The following is a 22213-nucleotide window of genomic DNA, read 5'->3' as shown; positions in this document are numbered from 1 at the left end:
TGTACAAGTAACTTTTTGAGTTGAAATGTTTGTGAGAGCTAGATGGTAGCATCTTTTACACCATAGTATTTTTTTTAGAATTTTTCATAACCATCTAGATAGTGTGTTGAATTTTGAGAAAAATGAATGTTGGATTTTTATTTTTTTAACCTATCGCCTATCGCCTGCTAAAGGTGTGACATGTTTATTTTTTAAAACATGTCGCTCGTTGTAAGTGCTATTTTTTCAAACGGATGTTTATAATTATTAAATTTAAAATTTTATAAATAAGAATAAAAAACCTCGCCTTCAACTCGTCATTTATGGGCCGAAACGTGATCCACAACCGCTGCAACTAGCGAACCCACATGGAGTCATGGGCCGTTTTATCATGGGCCAGCTACCTTGGCCCGTGGGCCGAGACTAATCAAAGGAAGGCCTGTTCGGCTTGGCTGCTGCGAATGGCTCTTCCGAGAGGGATGGGATGGTGTGTGCGGCTGGAGGCGGCTCGGAAGGGGCGCGGTGGAGACGCGACCCCGCGGAGAAGCCCTCGCCTCTCCTACCCTTCCCCGCCGAGTGCGAAGGAAGCAAAAATCCAGACGCTGGTGCGGTGTGGAGGAGCTCGAGTAGAAGCCACAGACGAGAGAAGAGAGGTGGGAGACGGCCGGAGTCCGGAGGCACGCGCGCAAGCGGCGGAGCGGATCCATCTCGTACTCTCACTCTCTCCTCTTCTTCGTCTCTTCGCTCAGATTTGATTGCTGCTCCGCTTGCCTGCGCCTGCGTAGGATCGATTGCCTTTGGCTTGCGATCGCGTGGTCGTGTTCGCGTTTGCTTAATTGCTTCTTTTGGGGAATCTCGTTGTTGCTGTATCGTTTTATTTTTGTGTAGTTTTTCTCCTTGCTTCCGCTACCTTTAGATGTACTACTAGGATCCATGGCCGATACAGGCAATGAGACGCGTCAAATTTGAGATTCCTAATTGAAGGGCTAATGAAGTGATTTCTTTCGAAGAAACACCAAGGTGATTGCGCTGAATAACTGGCGGACTGCGAACGAGCAGCGCCCGTGTGGTCAGCTGGCTCAAGTTGCAGTCGGGAGCTCCGAGTTAGATGCCTGCGGACGAATTTCGGGGCTCTCACGCAGTCACGCATGGAGCGTGGGGGCAACGCTCCACGATGGATGGAGCCGGCAGGGTTCGATCCCCGTTTCGCCTTTGCCCCGGACCTCCGAGACCGTGCAGATGAGGTCGCACTGTCAAAAAAACTGGCGGACTCCAATCAAGGAGAAAATTAGTGATGTGATTGTTGATTAGACTAAAATGGGAATGAGGGTAACCTATGGAGATTTGATTTTGATGAAATTGATGGCAACCGAAATAATTTTTCGGTTTGGTTTGTTTCACTCAGTCACCTGCAACGTTTTTCATTTCATGCTATTGTTGTCTTCCCTTGTCTAATAACAACTTCTATTTCCTACTTTTAACTCTTCATCGTTGGTGTGCAGGATGTTGGCAAGATCACCAGCGTTGCCTTTGGTGACTACTGAAACTACTGCATTGGGCTTCTGTACTACTGTAAGATGCTCCATTTAACTTGCTCCTTTGTAAGATGTTGGCAGAATCACCAGCGATGACCCTTGAGCGTTATTATGTGCTTCATTCATCCAGTGCAATAACTTGAGTTTGCCTGTTGTGAAACTTTCTAAGAAGAAATATGGAGGAAGGACGAATATCCAGCGAAACATTCAACTTGGGAAAACTCGAGATGCAAGTTGGATTCATCGAAAATGGCGGACATTATCAGCTGATCAAGCTCAAGCCTCTGTTGTAGATGTTGGTGAAGAGTGCAAACAAGTGCTAACTTCATTAAATTTCTCCAATGAAGACGCTGATAAGATGTTGAAGAAGGCATTTGGATGGATCCATTCGCCATATTGGAGCGAAGAGAGAAAGAAGGAGGTTCCAAATGCTGAGGTGATAAGTGGAGTATTGAACTATATTAGGAGTCTCGGGCTATCTGACGACGACCTTCACAAATTGCTGAAGAAATTTCCAGAAGTTCTTGGATGCAATCTTGACAGCGAGGTGAAGCTGAATGTGAGCAAGCTGGACAGTGACTGGGGAATAAATGGGAAAACTCTGCGGAGTCTTCTTCTGAGGAATCCAAAAGTTTTGGGCTACAATATCGATTGCAGAGGGGACTGCATGGCCCAGTGCACCCGCTGTTGGGTTAGGTTCTAATGTTGTGTTGTACATGACTTACATCACTTTTCAGAAGCTTCAGACGGTATTCTGCTGGCTGTGCTGAAATACAGATGACATTTTACTGGCTATTTTTCTGTAAACTAGCGCTTATTAAATACAACACACTCGTAGTTGATGGATAGACACCTGTTAATTCTTGTATACATCTTCAAGATCCAAATCATATTGTCTGTAGAATGGTTGCAATAAATATGGGCAATGCCTGAATGGTCTGTGATACTTCAATCATTTGTTCTTGCTTTGTGTTCGGGGTTGCTATGGTCATGAAAGTTGTTCAATTGTCTTATTATGTAGTTCGTCCAGTGTGCTGGGTGAATCCACCATTAGCCTGCCTTTTTCCAAACATGAAGGTAAAATGCAGAATATGCAGGCTAGTGCCAATGGAGTAAGGTAAATTCTGAAATTATTCATCAGTTGTTTTCTAAGGAATAACTCCCATCAGGTTTAGAGTTCATAAATCAATTCCTGGTGCCCCAAAGAGATCAAATCCATCAAAGTCACAGGAATCAAGTCCCATCGGTGAGAGGAACCGTCGGCCATCGTCCAAACATCGTCCATCGGTGAGAGGAAAGCCTTTTATGTCAGAACAGCTGAAACCATCAAACATGCCGTCGGAGAAGCACTCCATGCTCGCCATCCTGCTTACTGCCTCACTGTCCATCAGCATCTGATCAGAGCCATTGCCATCGGCGGCGCCACGGCGATCGGTCGCGTCGTCTTCTTCGGGTGGCAGGGCCGGCGCATGGTCGTCGAAGGCGGCGACGTGGCCGAAGAGCTTGTCCTTCCTGGAGAAGGACGTGCCGCAGGAGCAGACCCAGCGGTCGCGGCCGCAGTGCTTCTCGTGCGTGCGCAGGTCAGCGAGCACGGAGAAGCGCTTGACGTTGCACCGCCGGCAGGTGTAGCTCTTGTCGCAGTGGCTCCGCCGGTAGTGGTTCTTGACGCAGACGGCCGTCTTGAGCGGCTGGAAGCTCTTGTGCTCCCTGTTCCGCTTGCACCCCACGTAGGGGCACGAGTAGAAGCACCGGGTCGTCCTCGCGTCCGGCGTCGGCGACGACGCCGACGGCACGTCCTTGCACGGCTTGGCGAGCGCGGCCGCCGTCTTGTACTCCTCGCCGTGGCCGCGCATGTGCATGCGCAGGTTGGCGTCGCGCTTGAAGCCCTTACCGCACACCTTGCAGGAGTGCACGTGCGGCGCGAGGATCTCCTCCTTGTCGAGCTGGATCACCTCGTAGGAGTCCAGGGGCACGCGCTCGTCGTCCTCGGTGTGGTGGTCGTGGTCGGACGAGTCGCTGTCCCCTTCGTGCGCAGTCGCCGCGCACGGCGGCGACCTGGCGTCCTCCTCTGCCGCGACGGCGCCGCTCGCGGCGAGGCTCTTGGAGAGGGAGACGAGCTGCACGGCGATGCAGCTGAGCTCGGCCGACACGATCTGCCGCGGCGCCGAGCAGATGATGCCGCGGAGGTGCGCAATCTTCTGCTCAAGGAAGGTCAGGTACGTCAGCAACGTACTTGGGTTGGAGCTCAGGTTCCCAGCCTGCCCGTGCTCATGCTGAGCTTCCATGGTGGTATCAAGGTTGCATGCCTCCATGATCTCAATCAATCCCTGAAATGATGAACCAAAAATGAATCAATAACAATCCAAATGGAGATAACCTTGAATATGCATCTCGCCATCTACTTACAGAGATGATCTTGATCGAGTGATAGGCAGCTGACAAATTGCTACCAGATCAATTATCTTTTCCTCTGTTATGCTTGGGTCTCCAAACTCTCCGTGTGTCGGTGGTGATTGGTGAAGTGTGCGTCCAGCTGAGCTAGTCGAGCTAGCTGTATATATAGCGATTATAAGAAATTAAGCTGCTCAGGCCAGGGTGGCGGAAGGCATGCTGCTGCTGCCATGTGTGCGTGGGCTCCATGGCGGCGCGCGGCTCGCGGCCGGACAGGGTAAGCTCTTGCCGTTAGATAGGCTTTTTTCAGGATTTTTTTCCCTAAAAAGACAGAAGATATTTAAATGTTTGGTTTTGCTCGGTTTTTAATAGCTTTTTGGTTAATTGAGAAAATAGTCGTGGCTAAAATGAATTATAAGTTTAAAAGCAGGTTGAGAAGAGCTTTTTTATTTATTTTTGGTGTGCAGAAGTTGATGTTTAGTTAGAGAACGAGGTGTGATGGAATAATTTTATTCATATATTTGAGATATGATGATTCTATTTATATATAAATGTTTGTTTGGTTTGTGAAATAGAACAAGTCCATTTTAATACCTTAGGTCCATCGTCAGTGTCACGTTCGAAGAAGGATATTGTGTTTTACTATTTTTTGAAACGGCACTATCCCAAATCTTTAAAAGATATTACTTAATTCTGAATTATTCTATCTATCCAAACAGTAAAAAAGATAAAGATATGTTCCGTTCTATAAACCAAACACTATTAAAAATTTATTATAAAAATCAACCATTAAAATTCAAAGTAACAGTCTATCAAACGGGGCCTGCGCCAGTGTACTAGCGGGCAGCTCAATGGAAGGCCGGAGGCGACAGCGAAGGGTGGCACGGGGTATGTGTGCACCGCACTGCACGGGCTGGTTGACCGGGTCTTGTGTGGTTGCTGGCCCTTCGGGCTCTGCCTTGAGCCAGGAAAGCGACGCGTCTCTGCCCTTTCGAACAACCAGATGTAATTAGCACGCGTTGAAAAATGCAAATGGACCGTTTGACCCTTTTTCTCTCTTGAGCATCTGACTGTGTGTAGATGTTCACACTAGACACGGTGTAACATGCAAGATTTAGCGATTATTTCCCCTATCTCTGGGGCGTGGAGAATGCAATGGTTCAAAACTTGGCCTTTGACCCGTTTGGAACGTACGAGTCTGGACAAAAACAGCGAAAGAAAAATGAAATGGAAGGCTTGATATACAAGCAAAAATTACTTGCAAAATCTAACTTCCTTCCCGATAGCATAATCCAAGCAAAAAGATTCATTCGAGCTTAATTGGCAATAGTTACCAAGTCAAAAATAAAAAAGGCAATGCCAATAAAAACAAGTATATTGGTGTTGTCTTATATATCATCTCTTACACTGATATGCAGTTTTAAAATAACATACAATTCTTATAATATGTTGTATGTTTAGTTATCTTATGGTAACTTTACAATTCCTTAATTTGTATATGAAACAGATGAGTATTATAAGTTGCATAGTAATGACAACTCGAATAATAATGTGTGAGTAGTCCCATAGTTAAAAAATTTACCTTATAAAACTATTACTTCACAAAATGTCATCTTTCTCACACCTCTCTCTCCTTCACATCACTAAAATTCTATATACGACCCCATAAACAACTAACTTGCACCAATATACTTTGTAGGAAGGAACTCGTAGGAAAGTGATGGAAAAATGAACTGGGTAAGCGCACTCTTGTACCATTCTTCCCGACTTTACGGCTCCATTTGAAGGTCACGAGAGGTATCTTATTTGCCCCTTGGCGTTCACCCACGTGCAGATGGAACTGCATGCCACCAACACGTGTCTAATTACTATTCTACTCTACCTCGAAACTGTCGCGGTGCTTGTGTGGAGCTCCCAAAATGGAGTCCATCTGGCTTTCTGAACCGAGCGCAAGATCTATTTCTATGTCAAATCTGGTTACTCCCTCCAGTCAATAATATCCGTCACTAGAAGTACTTAGGTTCTACCGTTGAAACGACGAGTAAACATAACCGCTATTGATGAATGCGACTTGAAGCAGCCGAGTCGAAGGGATGCAATACGATCCAAACGGAAGAGAAGGTACCAGCCAGACGACTAGGTTTGTTTGGGTGCTGCCGTTGGAGCTTGTCACCGAATGCCTCGCGTGACCGGCGTGGATCCCAGAATTTCTTATCAGAACACGCGCGTGCACTGCGTTGCTCGTACCGTCTGGACAGCCCCACCTACTTTCTATTTTAAAAAAATAATTAATTTTTTTAAACTTTTCTTGTTAACTTTCCTCGAAACTTTCTCTCAAAATTTTTCTTATTAATTTTTATAAAACTTATCTAGATAACTTATTCAGAAAACTTTTTTAAAAAGAAAAAACATGCGAGGAATTTTTTTTCAAAAACAGAATGTGAAGTGGGCTGTCTGAAAGTTGATAGTTACCTCTCTGGCGTGCGCGCGTGAAATAGCAACACTTCGTTAATCCTCTGCAGTATTGGAAAGTTAACTCTGCTGCATGGGATGTTAATATATAGGTTTTCTCGTTCGTCTATCTCTCTCATATGATATTTATTTATTTATTAATTTTTTTATATTCTATAATTTTTTTACCTTCCATCTGACATGAAATTCAATACAAATAAACGGTATTGATAGCTCATATATCCCAAAGGGCCAGTAAAAATTTCTCCTCCAGTCTACTCTGCAGAATTACCGACTACTCCAGATATATGCAACTACCATCTAATCAAAATCATCCAACGGTTTAGATCCAGGTTCAAGGACATTAGAACCTACTGGAAAATTACAGACAATATAATAAGGCATTAAAAATTCAATAAAAAATTATATTGGACGGGTCAGAAAGGGCCGTAGAATAGATTTCTTAACGGCCAACCAGCCTAAAAACTATGAACACCACACAAGCACGTGTCACAATTAGGCAGGGAAAGCAGGTCTACCAAATCCTCTTTGTCAGTGGGCCGTGCGTGGCCTAGGACGCTCTTGTCTCCAGAGGTCTCGCGCTTCCAAGCTTCCGTTTCGCACAAGCAGAAGCCTAGAGATGTGCCGCGAGCACTGCCGAAGGGCCGGCGATCGGGTGGGGCTGGAACAGAAGAAATGCAATATGCCGTGGCTCGCCACAGCGGCCAATGGTACTGCGAACCGCAAGCCCTAACCCTAGGTAAGCACCTCTCAGATTGATTGAGAGGAGGACGTAAATTGTACAGGGATTTGTGAATTTCGAGTTTTGTTTGATTCCTTTTTTGGATGTGTTTTCGACATGGTTTGGATCTGGTTTGATTAGGGTTACGCACCGTTCAATTTTAGCTCGCCGCCTTCATCCCCACCCCTTGCGCCACCCTGCTCCTTCCACGATACTGCTGCCGCCGCCCTCGCCGGGGGGAGAGGGTGGAGGTGGGGGCGCCTCCCATCGGAGGCCAGCGACGACAATGTGGAGGACGAGTGCGCCGCCACGGATGCGCCTTGTGCCTCTGCGTTCTAGGATGCCATCTTGTGCCTCTGCAGCCAGTGATGCTGGTCCAAGCAGGATTTCAAGGGTGACGTCAATGCCCTAGGGGAAGACGACAATGGCGAGAACGATTAGGCGAAATTTACTCTAAATAGTTTGACTGGTCAGGTAAAAATAGTGGAATTAAATTTATTGAAAGTACTTTGATAATATAACATAAGTGTTACTAACATATTGTTATAAATATTGGCAACCAATGTTACGAAACAGAGGTAATGTCTATACAAATAAATCTACATTTTAAAAAAAAAAAAAAAAATACATAGTAGCACATCAAAACTTTAAACGCAATTTGCAGCTCTCTGATAGTCACATGACACTCCACACAAGTTAAACTAGTATAATAATATTAAACACATATGGGCTTTGATTCTTGATCAATATCTTACACATTAGTAAATTTCTAAATGGTGTAAGATAGATCATAGATATTTATTCATTTAATGGCTAACATCCTTCCAACGTTGTGTACCAAATACTTAATTACAAGTTTGCAGATTAGTTATATAAGTTCTGCATTTATACACCCCATCCATATTTGGTATCCTACCATAACGTCAACATATATAAGCTCTGTGTGGTTTAATTCAATACTGCACTGTATTTACATGTTCCATCCAAATCTTATAGGGAAGCATCAGGTATAAGCTTAGGCAAGATTAATACCAAAGGCATGGAAATGATAGAGGATAGTTGAATATATATGGTAGGAAAATTTGCATTCAAATTTTAAAGTGAAAAATGCAACCCCAAAAGTCACTTGGATTTTGACTTTCCCCCCCAAAAGTTTGACTTTGTTGCAAAAATCCTCCCAAAAATTCAAAAAAAAATAAAAAATCACAAACAAATTCTAAAAAAAAACTATAGACAATTCTAAGATCTTTTGTGATTTTTGTTTTCAAAAATAATATCCTTTGCATCATATTTTATGGAGAGGAAGTTTGAAAAAAAGGAAAAATGTGCAGCTCATTTATTAACTCATGTTATTTTAACTTTTTCATGTCTACCATTATTTTTCCTACAAAAATAATTGTTTACGTAAACTAATAAAAGTGGTTTGACTAATTTTGGGGTGTTATGGATTAGTTATGAATTAATCTATCTGCAACATATTTACTCAATCATGCATGTTAGAATAACTATTTCAAGATTTCATGTATTTTTAGAAGATAGAGGATCATGTAAGAAGACTAAAAAAATTGGTTTCATGATTTTTGGATTAGTAAATAATTAACTATGCATTTAACTCGAATTAATAAATGTGTTGCACGTTTTTTTTTTCAAACTTCCTCTGCATGAAATATGATGCAAAGGATATTATTTTTTGAAAAAAAAAAGTCACAAAAGGTCTTAGAATTGTATCTAGTTTTTTTAGAATTTTTTGTGATTTGTTTTTAAAATTTTTGGGGTGTTTTTCAACAAAACCAAAATTTTAGGGGTTTTTTTTTCAACAAAACAACTTGGGGGGGGGGGGAGTCAAAATCCAAGTGACTTTGTTTGGGGGTGTTGCATTTTTCCTTTTTTAAAGCCACATCTAAAAGAGACTTCCATTGCCAACATATGGAAGGAATGAAAAATTATCTAATCTAGAATAATGACCATTGATTTAACTGTAATTCATTACAGTGACTAAAAACCTACCAAACTAAAACTCACCACCACATAAGACGCCCCCCCCCCCCCCCCAAATAAAAACAAACTTCTAGCGCCATAAAGTAAAATAGCAAACTGATAGACCTCGAGCAGTTCATCATCAACAATAACGACCCTACATGACAAGATCAGATTAAAATTATTCTTTGTACTCCAATTCCTTTATTGCTGCAGTCCAAGATTCTAAAAGTCTATAACTGGTAATAGCTTGATCACACATTTAGTAATAATTAACAATGTAATCAACCCAATTATACAATCTAACAGGTGGCTATACTTTAACCAAAAGGGTCCATGTCACTGTATAAATCCACTTCAAAAAACTGTTACGGTCTAAAAATAAAAAGTCTAAATTCACCTAGAAGGCATCACAAGCAACAACCCCAAACAGTGGAGGGGCAGAGACACAATAGAAAGAAAAATACAAAGGTAAACGGATCCACAAACCAAGTCTTACTAAAATTCCTCGTATCCGGTCACAAAGTTTTTCCTAACCAACTCTATCCACATGAACAAAACCAAGCAAAGACAGGGTTGTAATTAAACCAAAACCAAACTTAATATTCTGAAACCAAACTCCTTAAAAGTTGAAAAACATGTACAAATCTAAATTCCAAACTGACAAAGCTCTGACATAAGGGACTCAAAGAATGATTTAAGATGGTCGATTCATTCAAGTTCAACTTTTCACACACAAATTTAAGATAGAACTATTTTACGACTTCTTTTCCATAGCTGCTTGTGTCTGACTAATGTAAATCTACAGCTCAAGATTCTGAAACATTCCAACATATGGATCAGAAATGACTTATTGAATTAAACCAAAATTTCCAGTGCTCATGATAATATGATTAAGGTTTTGGAGCAGTAAAGAATGATCATTAGGACGTAACCAGGATGTACATAAACCTCCTATCAGGTACATATGGGTTCTATCCACAAAGCCAAAACTCATTTCTCTGGAGCACTTCTACCTATCAGACAGGATATTAAAAGAAGCCAACCCTGCGAATTTCCTTGGCCCATCACAAGCAAAGCCATGGAGAACAACGACGGTGCTAAAATTAAAGCTACTAAACTCAACTAAATCTATGAATTCTGTCACAAAACACATATAGTTTTCCCTGGTCCCATGATGAACAAACTCTATCAATTCGGAAAATGTGTAAAATTAAAATTGACTTGTCTTGATTCTCCCCATCAATCGTATCACATACAGACTATGGAAACCAATCCAAAGCCTTGAGTACTCGATTTCCCTATTGCAGCATTCCAAACCCAACCCACAACCTTGAAACGATCGTATTAATCGGAAAACCCATAATGGAAACCTAATGTGACATGTCAAGCAAGCAATCGACGAACCGAGGCCACAACGGCGTACAGGGGTCGGGGCGCTAGCGGCTTCCGGTGATGAAACCATCTGGCTCAGACACATGCCTCCGCAAAAGCCGGTGGGTCGCCAGAGGAGGTTCTGGCAGAGCGAATCGAAGGTGGTGGGAGGGTTCCGCTAGGGCTAGGGTTTGGCGGGAGAGAGGAGATGAGGAGAATGCTAAAAGAGGAAGTGAAGCGGGAAGGAATTGCTCGGGACCGTCTATTGCCCACTCAAGTGTTTTGTGGGCCAAAATACTCGATTTTTAGCCCGTCCGATCCGGCTCCATATTTTGATCCAACAGCCCACACGTTTCTTCCTCCTCTCGTCACGAGTATCTATGCCACCGCCAACCACCGCCACGTGAATCCGTCTCATTTTAATGCCCCCGTCCGACCCTACCCACCAGTTATCCTCCGTCACCCTAGCTAGCAATGCCCCCGCCGCCTCGCACACAAACCACCATCGCTACCAGGCTAGCCTACTGCCACGACCTTCCCTCTAAGCACGAGGTTAGAGGGAGTCTCATGAGAATCTGAACCCCCAAATCCTAACCCTATAAGCTTGCCGGAGAAGCTTCCTCTCGTTGGAGACAAAGAATACGGGCCAGAACTCATAAGAGATGAAGAAAGCGTGATGGAGTGGGGGAAGAGAAAAATCAAGTGAGGAAGGGGGGCTAGAATGCTCGATTGAAATATAGGATTCTCCAAATCAGAAGGTTCGGGTGGGATGCAGTGGAGGACTCTCATCAGTCTCTCTCTCTCTCTCTGTAAATTATACTACTCTGTATCTGACAAATTAAGTTGAACGTTAGCTTTGTACGTACGCATACGGCACATCGACGACAGCATTTGTACTGTGTCGGGTATGCATTGCCTACCGAAAGAAGTACACGTCACATGGTCACTTAAACAATATTACAAGAACGATAAAACAAATTGTTTCGATCAGTGCCCGGCAGTGCGTAGGATACGCGCACCCAGATGTGATTAAGGACGAACGTAAAACTAGCACATTGGAGTGCAGCATCTGATCAAATCGATACTTAAAAAAGGGTGCTTCTTTGATGGTTGGCGAAAAGATTGGCAGAATTAGCTGACGCCGTCGAATTTGCTGCTCATCAACTCCAACGTCGCGCTCGGCAGCACCCGGTTTACATGAGGTTGCTCTGCAGAAACAAATTAGACTACAATTTTCATGTTCACCTTGAGGCAATATGCACTTGCGCGTCTACGTGTACATGCTATGCTAGTACTCCCTCCGGTCAATAAAATATGTCACTCGGTGTACTAGGTTATATAGCTGAAACGACAAGTAAACATGACCGGAAGGAGTAATACTATGCATCGAGATCTTGCGAGGTGATTAATCAGCCGATTAAGCTTACTCTTGACCGCCTCCAGCTCCCATGGCGTTAACCTCGCCGAGAACCCGCTCACGACGTTCTTGTAGTTGTACACGATCGCCGCCTTCGCCTTCTCCTCACTTCATCCGGCCAAGAAAATAAAGGGGGAAAAAAGGTGAACTCATCATCGTGCCATGGTCATTGAAACATCGCAAGGTTCGATTCAAAGATCCATGGAGAATTTAACAATGCTGCTTGGACTTTGGATCGATCGTGTTGATACGTACCCGCCGAGGGCGGCGGCGAGGATGCCGAGCTGGTAGGCCTGGCAGTCGACGCCCGGGGGGTGGGGGTCGACGTAGACGAGGTAAGTGGCGGCCCCCTCCGTCACGGCGCCGGCCATGGCGGCAGCAGCTGTCGTCACCACGGCGAGGGAAAGGAGGAGGACGGAGGTGGACGTGGAAGGCTTCATGGCAAGAGGCTGTGTTTAGCGAGATCGCCGATGTGTTGTGGGCAAAAAATGTTTAAGAGGACGGGACGAGGGGTCGGTAGCAAACAGCGGCGCTCTTCAGCCGGGATGGTAGGAAACGTCGTTACTACAGCTCTAAAAATAGGAGTCGATCACAGGACAGGATCAGCAATCTCCTGTTGGAGAAAGGCGAGTCAATGTGCAGCGAGAGATGCAACCAACAAATAACTTGTCATGGACAACTTCTTGATTACTTACATGCATGCAGATTTACGTTTCTTTGGTCTGTATTTTAAAGAAAGCAACGCGTGTTTTACACAGCTTACGACGAAATCCTTTTTTCCAAAGGACGGCAAGACCTCTGCTGATTTTTTCATATATTAGAAGTAAAAGATCGATAAAAGAAAACAAAATAAAGCGTACTACGCTAAGCCCAAATCTCTCTCGGTTTGGGAACAGTAGAGAAGGGAGCGGAACCCTAACAACAAACACATACTGGCAAAAAATAAGAGAAAAAACCACAGCTGTTTAGATCCGAGCGCTGAAGGAGAATTAATCATCGTTTGATCCTTCAACTTGCTCACTCTATGTAGCTCTCCTAGCCTCGACAGAGTCTTTGGTCAGAGCTACGACCCTTTGAGCGAGCAACGTGTGATTTTGGAAAAAAAATCTATTACGTTCCTTCTAAATATGCCACCAGAAATATATGACAATACCGTTAAAATCTTCTCTATGAGTGTGATCGATATATTTGTTGGCATGATGCCACTATACTCGAATAGTCTGAAAAGAGGCCATATGAGGAAGTTGTTCTAGAAGTTACCATATGGTAACTTGATGCCATGTTTCTTTAGTGAAAGAACTGAAAGATCAGAGGCGCAGATTGAGAACACCGTGACCCAAACTCAGGTTCATCGGTGATACGCGTTAATGATTAGATTGAAACAGCCTCAATCATGGCTCATACATATATAGAGATAGATGCGCACACGCACACCTCTGTTGGAATCTAAACTACCGCCTAACTTAACTCAAAGATATTTACTTGTTGTTACAATACACGCATATCTATCTATTCAAGTGCTTATCTGTTAACACTTCCCCTCAATCACAACTTAGTTAAGTTGAGATTGTGTTTGAAATTCTCCAGAAGTCGAACTGACAAAGCTTTTGTAGAGCCATCTGCAATTTGATCGCCTGAAGAAATAAACTCAATTTCTAGTAATCTCTGAGCAACACGTTCTCTGACAAAATGATAATCAACTTCTATGTGTTTTGTTCTGGCATGAAAGTCTGGATTAGCTGACAGATACTTAGCACCAATATTGTCACACCACAGTTTTGCAGTTCTTGGACTACTAATGTTCAACTCTCGAAGCAGAGTTTGTATCCACATTACCTTAGCAGTTGCATCAGCGACTGCTTTATATTCTGATTCTGTGCTTGATCTAGAAACTGTACTTTGCTTACGAGCACTCCAAGACACAAGATTGGATCCTAGATATACAGCAAAACCTCCTATAGATCTCCTATCATCTGTATTGCCAGCCCAATCTGCATCTGAAAAAGCACTCACCAAAGTAGAAGAAGACTTATGTATTTTAAGTCCCAGTGAAGTACACTGTTTTAAATATCTTAGTATTCTTTTTACTGCTGCCCAATGAACTGTGGTTGGTGCATGAAGAAATTGACAAACCTTATTTACTGAATATGCTATATCAAGTCTGGTAAGAGTCAAATATTGTAAAGCACCAACAACACTTCTATAATATGTAGCATCTTTTGGTCCTAGTGGTAACCCTTCATGGAGTGACAATTTTTCACTAGTACTGAGGGGAGCAGCAACAGGCTTACAGTCTGACATCCCTACTCTTTTTAATAAATCTGAGGCATACTTATCTTGTGCTAACACAATACCATCACGTACCTTAGAGACTTCAATACCAAGAAAATAGTGAAGTTCTCCAAGATCCTTTAGTGCAAATTCTTTTTGAAGATCTTTGAGCAGAGCATCAGTGGCTTCCCCTGTAGAACTGGCCACTATGATATCATCTACATAGACAAGCACAAATATGGTTAAACCCTTCTTATTATAGAAAAATAGAGATGTATCAGTCTTGGATGCCTGAAAACCTAGACTAGTCAACTTAGTACTGAGCCTTGCATGCCAAGCTCTAGGAGCCTGTTTTAGTCCGTAGATAGCTTTATCAAGTTTACAGACATATCCTGGTTTGGCAGGATCTTCATAACCAGGTGGCTGATGCATATATACTTCTTCTTTCAAATAACCATGGAGAAACGCATTCTGCACATCAAGTTGTCGAAGGTTCCAGCCTCTAGAAACAGCAAGTGACAGAACAATACGAATAGTGGAATGCTTAACAACAGGACTGAAAGTATCCATATAATCAATGCCATATCTCTGTTTGAAACCTTTGGCTACCAACCTTGCTTTATACCTGTCCAGACTTCCATCCTTCTTTCTTTTGATCTTGTATACCCACTTGCATCCTATAACATTTCTACCTTTCTGAGGTGGAACCAGATGCCAAGTTTTATTGTACATCAGGGCTTCATACTCTGTATCCATTGCTGCCTTCCAATTGTCATTGGACAGTGCTTCATCTGTACTCCAGGGTTCATCAGATATTGTCAGGCAACAATATTTAATGGTACCGTCAGTGTATACCTTTTCTTTTCTGATGCCACTTTGAAGACGAGTGTGAGGACGTTGATGTTCAACAGGAGCCGCACCCGAGTCTGCTCCTTCTGCAGGTACAGAGGATCCCGCCTGCTGATCATCTGTTGGCGCAGAAGATCCGCTTGGCGCTGTCGTTGGTGCAGCAGATCCGGCTGGTGTTGGTGTGGTCACATTCCGCGTTGAGCTCGGCGCAGTTGATCCGGGTAAGGCAGCCTCCCCCTGACTGCGCGTGGGAGACCGGCCTGGCGCTGATTGGCCCGGAACCTCGTCGACGAGAACATCACGCACGTCAGTCCTGGACGAAGATCCCGAGGCTGATGCGCTGCCATTTGCAGCAGGCGCCAGATGCAGATTTGTTTCGTGTCCTGTGCCACTCCTATGCTGTTGGTTTTCCACACTTTCTTGCGCCATATTGGATGAATTTTCACCTGGATTTTCACAAGCATCTCGAGAAAATTCATTAGAAGCATTAGCACATTGATTCACTACAAATTCTCCCCCTGAATTTAGCAAAGTTGGATGAAGAAGATGTATTTCTGAACGGAGACGAGCACCAGCATTAGAGTGCAATTCAGAGAAAGGAAAAACTTCTTCATCAAAAACTACATCTCTGGAGATGTAAACGCGACCAGTAGATATTTCAAGACATTTATATCCTTTATGTAAATGGCTATACCCAAGAAAGGCACACCTTTTCGATCGGAACTCAAGTTTATGAGAATTATAAGTTCGTAAATTGGGCCAACAGGCACACCCAAAAACTCGAAGAGAATCATAATCAGGGTCATGCTGAAATAGGCGCTTTAGAGGAGTGGAATTGTCAATGACACGACTGGGTGTTCTATTAATGAGATAAGTTGCTGAAAGAAATGCTTCATCCCAAAATTTTAAGGGCATTGACGCATGAGATAACAGGGAGAGTCCTACTTCCACTATGTGACGATGTTTGCGTTCAGCAGCCCCATTTTGCTGATGTGCATGAGGGCAGGATACAAGATGAACAATCCCTGTTTTATCAAAAAATGAGTTGAGTTTTTGATACTCTCCTCCCCAATCAGTTTGCATAGCAAGAATTTTTGGATCAAATAGCCTTTCTACTAAGGCTTGAAATTCCTGAAATTTTTGAAATACCTCAGATTTGTATCTTAGAAGATAGATCCATGTGAATTTACTAAAATCATCAATAAAACTGACATAATATTTTTTTCCTTCCAACTGATTCTGGTGCAGGACCCCAGACATCAGAGAAAACAAGTTCTAAAGGAACAGTAGGCATACTAGATGACTTGGAATAAGGTAGTTGATGACTCTTAGCCTGTTGGCAGGCATCACACACTGACTCACTAGATGACACCTTTTGAACAGGAAGATTATTACTGCTAATGACTTGTTTAACAATGTTGGAAGCAGGATGTCCTAGACGACTATGCCATCTGGACAGAGAGACCCTGGAAGCACCATGGACTTGCTTTATTGGATGCACAGGAAGAGGATAAAGACCCTTGTGACATCTCCCTTTAAGAATTGTTCTCTTCGTTGCCTGATCCTTAATTAAAAAGAAATCAGGATGAAATTCTAGGAATGCAGAATTATCAGATGCTAATTTATGAACAGAGACAAGATTTTTTGTGGCTTGTGGAACATATAAGACATTTTTGAGATGAATATCATGATTCGGGGTATGAAATGTAGTGTGACCAACATGACTAATGTTCATACCTTCACCATTTACGGTGTGGATTTGATCACCCCCATGGTATTTGTTTCTGAAGGACAGCTTCTCCAGCTCCCCCGTGATGTGGTCGGTGGCGCCGGTGTCGGTGTACCAATTAGTGTCGATGGTGTAGGAGTTCGTTGCAGCCGCTACTAGCTTCGCATCCGGCACGTAGTTCTCATCGAACCTGTGCTAGCATCGATCCGCCGTGTGCCCGAGCTTGAAGCAGACTTGGCATAGAGGGCGTTCATCACCATCAGATGACGGCGCACGGTGGTTGTTGATGTTGTACCCTCCGCGCCCACCGCCCCTGTGCGAAGCATTGTCAAAGTTGCCGCGACCACGTGATAATGCACCGGCGCGACCTCGGCCACGCTGATTGTTCTGGCCGCCGTGTCTTCCTTGGCTGCGTCCTCCTCCTCTTGTGAAACCACCACGTCCCCGACTAGCGGCGTTCACCGATCCAGACCCGGAACTGCCTCCATAGGTCAGGTCCATGCGAGTCTCAAAGTTAAGAAGTTGTGAGTACAACTCCCCAACAGTGATGCGCTCAACCCTAGCAGTGAGGGCTGTGACCAGAGAAGTGTAGTCTTCTCCAAGTCCGGTGAGTATATACTCTACCAGTTCTTCATCATCAAGCCGGCGTCCAGCTGCAGCCATCTCGTCGCTGAGCGCCTTCATCTTCCCGAAGTAGTCAGCAACGGTGGAATTCCCCTTCTTGGTGTTGGCGAGGGCGATGCGAAGATTCACAGTGCGTGCACGCGTCTGAGACGCATACATCTGCTCGATGGCCTTCCAGACCTCCGCCGCAGTCTCACATGTGGAGACTTGGATCGCCACCTCCTTGGTGAGCGATGACAGAAGGAAGCTCAGGACCTGCTGGTCCAGCGCTTCCCATTCATCAAAGGCCGGGTTTGGCTTCTTCTCTTGTTTTCCATCAACGGTGGCGACGAGCTCCGCTTCGGGCGCCTTGGTGTCGCCGGTAATGTGCCCTTGAAGACGAGCGCCGCGTACGGCTGAACGAACTTGGGCTTTCCACAACGCATGATTCAGCTTTCCCAATTTCTCCGAGACAGATTGGCCGGAGAGAAGATTGGTTGATGAATTTGAGCTAGACATGGTGCTGAATTTTGTGGGGATTTGGCTCTGGTACCATGAAAGATCAGAGGCGCAGATTGAGAACACCGTGACCCAAACTCAGGTTCATCGGTGATACGCGTTAATGATTAGATTGAAACAGCCTCAATCATGGCTCATACATATATAGAGATAGATGCGCACACGCACACCTCTGTTGGAATCTAAACTACCGCCTAACTTAACTCAAAGATATTTACTTGTTGTTACAATACACGCATATCTATCTATTCAAGTGCTTATCTGTTAACAAGAACAATCCTTGAGTATCCTTCTTATCCTCTTGATCGTATAAACGGTAGGTTGTGATGCCTCCGCTTGATCAAATTGTTTCTCATTAGAATCTCCTTTTAAAGGAGGATCATGAAAAAAAAGCTAAAACATGCCAACCGACAGTAAAAAACGTATATTACACGATACACAATGCGATTAAAGCGCAGCTTACACAGAAATCGCTATCTTAGTACTAGTATCGCTTAATTTAAATTCTTCACGGTCAACACCAACAATATACATGACCATGCACGCCACTGTGAATTACAAGTCAACTTGCCCTGATCGGCCAATGCATGCCTTTCAGTTCGGGGATGATACGGGCGCAACGGCGGCGCGCGTGCCGTGCTCGGTTTCGTCGGCGCCGTGCTTGGTGTTGTCGTACAGCTCGCCGTCCCCCCACAGCGCGTACGCCTCCTCGCCGTGCACGGCGTCGTCGCCGACCTCCAGCTTGTCCTCGGTCATGCGCAGCGGGACGACCAGGTTGATGGCGACGCAGATGATGGACGTGACAACCACGTTCCAGCCGATGATGAAGAGCGCGCCCGCGAGCTGCTTCCCGAACTGCGCGCCGCCGACGCCGCCGTAGATGGCGCCCTGGGAGTTGGTCACCGGGAGGAAGAGGTTGCACAAGGTGGGCTCCGCGAAGAGGCCCGTGAGCAGGCCGCCGAGGAGGCCGGCGACGCCGTGCGTGTGGATGACGCCGAGCGTGTCGTCCACTTGCTTGAGGATCTTGGAGCGTTTGTGAAGGATCATCATGGTGTACCACGGGATGCTGCCGGCGAGCACGCCCATCACCATGGCAGCCCAGCCCTGCACCACACCTGCATATGCACCGAACGAGACGAAACCACAGAAGCTCAGATCCCATGACCAAAAAAATCGTCAAACTAGTTGTACCCAATCATCAGGTGAGCAGTGACTCGGCAATTAAATCAGTTTATGCAAGAAATTAATACAGATAATTTGTGCAAATAATTAATGACGTCACAGGCACTGGAAAGGCTGACTGTGTAAACAGTGTAAAAGTGAACGTTTGAATAGACTAGTTGTGTCCCCCCCCCCCCCTCGTTGTCATTAACTGTAGTTTGTCTACAATGAAAAGCTTCAGAATAAACAAGCAACAAAACGTTAGACTTTGACTTTACTTGGTGATAAGTACTGACAAAGGCAGGTACGACAAACTGGCACACGAGAGATTCCTGACGAAATGGTACGCGTCTAGATTTTCTACACTCACATCAGGGGAAAAAAAAGATTATCTATATTTGGCTATTATTAGAGTAACTCTAACCGAGTCTTTAAATCTTGCTACTTATATTTTCGTATAGAGAGCATCTAAAAAAAATCTCTCTATTTATCTACGCGCTCCAATCAACTTCTCAAATCTCACTTTCTAAATTTCACTCCCCTATACCTTATTAGTATTCTATAAATAAAAAATATTTGCAATAACTATATTTTTAACGGCTAAATTTTGTATATGTTTGGATTTTGTTTGAATTCAAATTGAATTAAAAGAAGAATACCATATAAAATTATAAAATACATATAAATAGAGCATTACAAAGAAAATCATTTTTTCACCATATAACCTAGGATTGAAAATAATTTTAGAAATTAGTTCATCACATAAGAAGATTATTAGTGATTTTTTTCCAAATTTTTGGGAATTGATTTGAGGCCTTAACAATTGTTAGAAGTTATAAAGTAGACTTTTTTGGATAATTTTAGTTTAAATTTTACATAGGTTTTTTTGGACGAATCTAGTTAAAATGGGTTGCACATGAATTATGGAACACGTACAAATTTTTTTAGGACTTTTAGAGTAATAGAAGATCACTGTTTGAACAGAGGAAATGTGAAAAAGAAATTGGAGTTGCCAGTACTGTTCACCAGCGTGTCAGCGTCGGTTCCTCTTTCTTTCTGTCCGATAGCCAGCCTCTCTCCTGCTCGCTAGACCTGGAGAGCGTGACAGACTGGATAGGGAGCGCACAGATATAGCGAGGGAGTTGGCGAGTGGATTGGAGATGATTTTTTGAGGTTGATCGCTACTTTTGACGATAAGGAGCTGGAAAGGGAGTCAATTGGAGTTGCTCTTAGTGTTGTCATTGTGTCATTGGTGCTTGATCGCCATCCAATCGGTATATTTGGCTATTATCTGAATAAATTAGTCAACTTGATAACGGGTAACGACTAATAAGAAACCTGCTGCTCAGGGGATTTGAATTATTAGGTGCATGAACAAGAGTTCTATGTGGGAATCGTATCATTCTATCTTCGGTATCTTGTACTACCTTTATTCTCGAATAAGTAGTGTAGAGATAAATGCAGTTAAATTTTATAAACTTGGATCACTAATATACACAAATGTATGAAGGTTTATCATATGATAATGATATTAGTAGACTTATTATGAGAAATACTTTTAAATGATTATATTTTCAATAAATTTCAAGAACAAAAGTTTTGAAAAAACAATAGTCAAAGGCGCCCATTGAAGGAGAAGTAAAAAAGGAGAGGTAGTAGTATATATAACTAGGTCATAGACTGATCTAAGGTTACTGATCGCAGCTGCCAGATGAATCATGAATGAGTTGCTCAATAGGTACGTAGCCACAAAATGGTGAACGCAACCTATCGTCGCCACATGCATGTCGCTTGCCAGGTAACCCGCCTGACCACCAGTTTTACTGGCAACGAAAGCTATTTTGAATTCAAAGTCAACCATCCAGCGTTGTACTTTGAATACTAGGATACTTTTTTCTCTTTTGAAAAATCTCCGCGTTCATCGCGCCATGATCAATTGATCACGTAGCGACAGGGTTACACAGTTAGCGTCTTCCGAGAAATTCCGACGAGAAAATTGCAGCACGACGACGGCACCAGCACGCCATTAGAAAAGGAAGAAGAAACAGTGATGAGATCTAGTTGATCATATTAGATTACCTGCGCCTGGCGTGATGCAGACAAGCCCGGTGATCATGCCCTGGACGGCGCCGATGACGGAGGGCTTCTTGAAGAAGACGACGTCGAGGCAGGTCCAGACGATGAGGCTCATGGCCGTGCAGATGTTGGTGTTCACGACGGACATGGACGCCACGACGTTGGCGGCGTAGGGACCGCCGCCGTTGAACCCGGCCCACCCCATCCACAGCAGCCCCGCCCCCGTGAGCGTGAACAGGATGTTGTTTGGCGGGAACCTCTCCCGGTCCTTCTGTGCCCGAGGGCCCACCTGCAGACACACACTTACATTCACTATCTGCACCTGCATGCATGCAAGAATCTATCACTCGTGTACTAGCCGGCTGGAGCTGAGGACGTACCCAGTAGGCGGCGGTGAAGCCGGCGAAGCCGGCGGAGAGGTGGATGACGTAGCCGCCGCAGTAGTCGATAACGCCCCACTGGAAGAGGAAGCCGCCGCCCCAGACGGAGAAGGCGCCGATGGTGTAGGAGAAGGTGAGCCAGAGCGGCACGAAGATCATCCACGCCAGAAAGCTCATCCGGCCGAGCAGCGACCCGGCGATCAGGATGAGCGTGATGGCGGCGAACACGCACTGGAAGTAGACGACGGTGGCCATGGGGTAGAAGGGCGTGACTGCGGCGGTCTCGAGGCTGCCGTCGGCGTGGTAGTGCACCGTGGCCGGCAGGGCCGCGGGGCCGACGAGGAGGCCCTGGTTGAGCGCCGGGCGGGCCTTGCCCCAGATAGGGAGCAGCTTGTCGCCGAAGGACATGTTGTAGGCCCAGGTGACCCAGCAGATCCAGACGGCGGCGAAGGCGTAGAGCGCCATGAACGCCGAGTTGACGGCCCACTTCTTCTTGACGATGCCGCCGTAGAGGACCACCAGCCCCGGGAAGCTCTGCAGCCCCACCAGCGTCGCCGCCGTCAGCTGCCACGCGTTGTCGCCCTTGTTGAGCCAGTCGGCCACCGCCGCCGACGTCTGGTACGCCACCGGCACCCCCGACGACGCCATCTTGCCCCGCGCCGCACGTACCTAGCTAGCTAGATACGACAACGACTTGAACTCGCGAGTCAAGTTCACCAGAAGCGAACGCTCCTTAGTCTGAGGCGTGAAACTAGTAAC

General features: G+C 44.7%; 4 protein-coding genes and 1 non-coding gene across 10 annotated transcripts; 1 reads left to right on the top strand and 4 right to left on the bottom strand.

The window, feature by feature from the left end:
* Nucleotides 1-451: 451 nt before the first annotated feature.
* On the top strand, nucleotides 452-2466 carry LOC133913737 (uncharacterized). Of its 6 annotated transcripts, none has more exons than XM_062356971.1 (3): nucleotides 452-728; nucleotides 1482-1551; nucleotides 1684-2466. In XM_062356971.1, exons 2-3 carry the CDS (start codon nucleotides 1483-1485, stop codon nucleotides 2215-2217), a joined length of 603 nt encoding a protein of 200 aa, XP_062212955.1. In that variant the 5' UTR covers nucleotides 452-728; nucleotide 1482; the 3' UTR covers nucleotides 2218-2466. The 6 variants fall into 6 exon arrangements, with proteins under 6 accessions (XP_062212955.1, XP_062212956.1, XP_062212954.1 ...); XM_062356972.1 differs by having other exon boundaries at nucleotides 453-689; nucleotides 1687-2466; XM_062356970.1 differs by having other exon boundaries at nucleotides 453-689.
* LOC133913736 (zinc finger protein STOP1 homolog) lies at nucleotides 1941-4140 on the bottom strand. Its single transcript, XM_062356967.1, has 2 exons — nucleotides 3921-4140; nucleotides 1941-3841 (listed from the first exon to the last, which is right to left on the bottom strand). Exon 2 carries the CDS (start codon nucleotides 3824-3826, stop codon nucleotides 2693-2695), a length of 1134 nt encoding a protein of 377 aa, XP_062212951.1. The 5' UTR covers nucleotides 3827-3841; nucleotides 3921-4140; the 3' UTR covers nucleotides 1941-2692.
* Nucleotides 4141-11396: 7256 nt separating this feature from the next.
* Nucleotides 11397-12720, bottom strand: LOC133911300 (subtilisin-like protease SBT3.3). Its single transcript, XM_062353495.1, has 3 exons — nucleotides 12122-12720; nucleotides 11877-11974; nucleotides 11397-11657 (listed from the first exon to the last, which is right to left on the bottom strand). Exons 1-3 carry the CDS (start codon nucleotides 12304-12306, stop codon nucleotides 11581-11583), a joined length of 360 nt encoding a protein of 119 aa, XP_062209479.1. The 5' UTR covers nucleotides 12307-12720; the 3' UTR covers nucleotides 11397-11580.
* Nucleotides 12721-17221: 4501 nt separating this feature from the next.
* Nucleotides 17222-17360, bottom strand: LOC133913909 (small nucleolar RNA Z247). The gene has a single exon (XR_009909144.1). It is a non-coding gene; the product is annotated as a small nucleolar RNA Z247 (small nucleolar RNA).
* Nucleotides 17361-18246: 886 nt separating this feature from the next.
* On the bottom strand, nucleotides 18247-22213 carry LOC133913735 (ammonium transporter 3 member 2). The gene is made up of 3 exons (XM_062356966.1): nucleotides 21455-22213; nucleotides 21078-21363; nucleotides 18247-18952 (listed from the first exon to the last, which is right to left on the bottom strand). Exons 1-3 carry the CDS (start codon nucleotides 22100-22102, stop codon nucleotides 18432-18434), a joined length of 1455 nt encoding a protein of 484 aa, XP_062212950.1. The 5' UTR covers nucleotides 22103-22213; the 3' UTR covers nucleotides 18247-18431.

This window comes from Phragmites australis, chromosome 3 (assembly GCF_958298935.1).
Source record: "Phragmites australis chromosome 3, lpPhrAust1.1, whole genome shotgun sequence".
NCBI classification, from domain to species: Eukaryota; Viridiplantae; Streptophyta; class Magnoliopsida; order Poales; family Poaceae; genus Phragmites; species Phragmites australis.
This window is presented reverse-complemented; position numbering and strand designations above follow the sequence as displayed.

What these genes read in the sequence shown, in the direction of transcription:
- LOC133913737 (XM_062356968.1), top strand. Translation starts at nt 1,483, where the DNA reads ATGTTGGCAAGATCACCAGCGTTGCCTTTGGTGACTACTGAAACTACT. An exon ending in CATTGGGCTTCTGTACTACT is followed by an intron (nt 1,552 to 1,644) that starts GTAAGATGCTCC and finishes TCATTCATCCAG; the next exon opens with TGCAATAACTTGAGTTTGCC.
- LOC133913736 (XM_062356967.1), bottom strand. Translation starts at nt 3,826, where the DNA reads ATGGAGGCATGCAACCTTGATACCACCATGGAAGCTCAGCATGAGCAC.
- LOC133911300 (XM_062353495.1), bottom strand. Translation starts at nt 12,306, where the DNA reads ATGAAGCCTTCCACGTCCACCTCCGTCCTCCTCCTTTCCCTCGCCGTG. An exon ending in CTCGCCGCCGCCCTCGGCGG is followed by an intron (nt 11,975 to 12,121) that starts GTACGTATCAAC and finishes GGCCGGATGAAG; the next exon opens with TGAGGAGAAGGCGAAGGCGG. An exon ending in GGAGCTGGAGGCGGTCAAGA is followed by an intron (nt 11,658 to 11,876) that starts GTAAGCTTAATC and finishes TTGTTTCTGCAG; the next exon opens with AGCAACCTCATGTAAACCGG.
- LOC133913735 (XM_062356966.1), bottom strand. Translation starts at nt 22,102, where the DNA reads ATGGCGTCGTCGGGGGTGCCGGTGGCGTACCAGACGTCGGCGGCGGTG. An exon ending in GCTTCACCGCCGCCTACTGG is followed by an intron (nt 21,364 to 21,454) that starts GTACGTCCTCAG and finishes GTGTGTCTGCAG; the next exon opens with GTGGGCCCTCGGGCACAGAA. An exon ending in CTGCATCACGCCAGGCGCAG is followed by an intron (nt 18,953 to 21,077) that starts GTAATCTAATAT and finishes GTGCATATGCAG; the next exon opens with GTGTGGTGCAGGGCTGGGCT.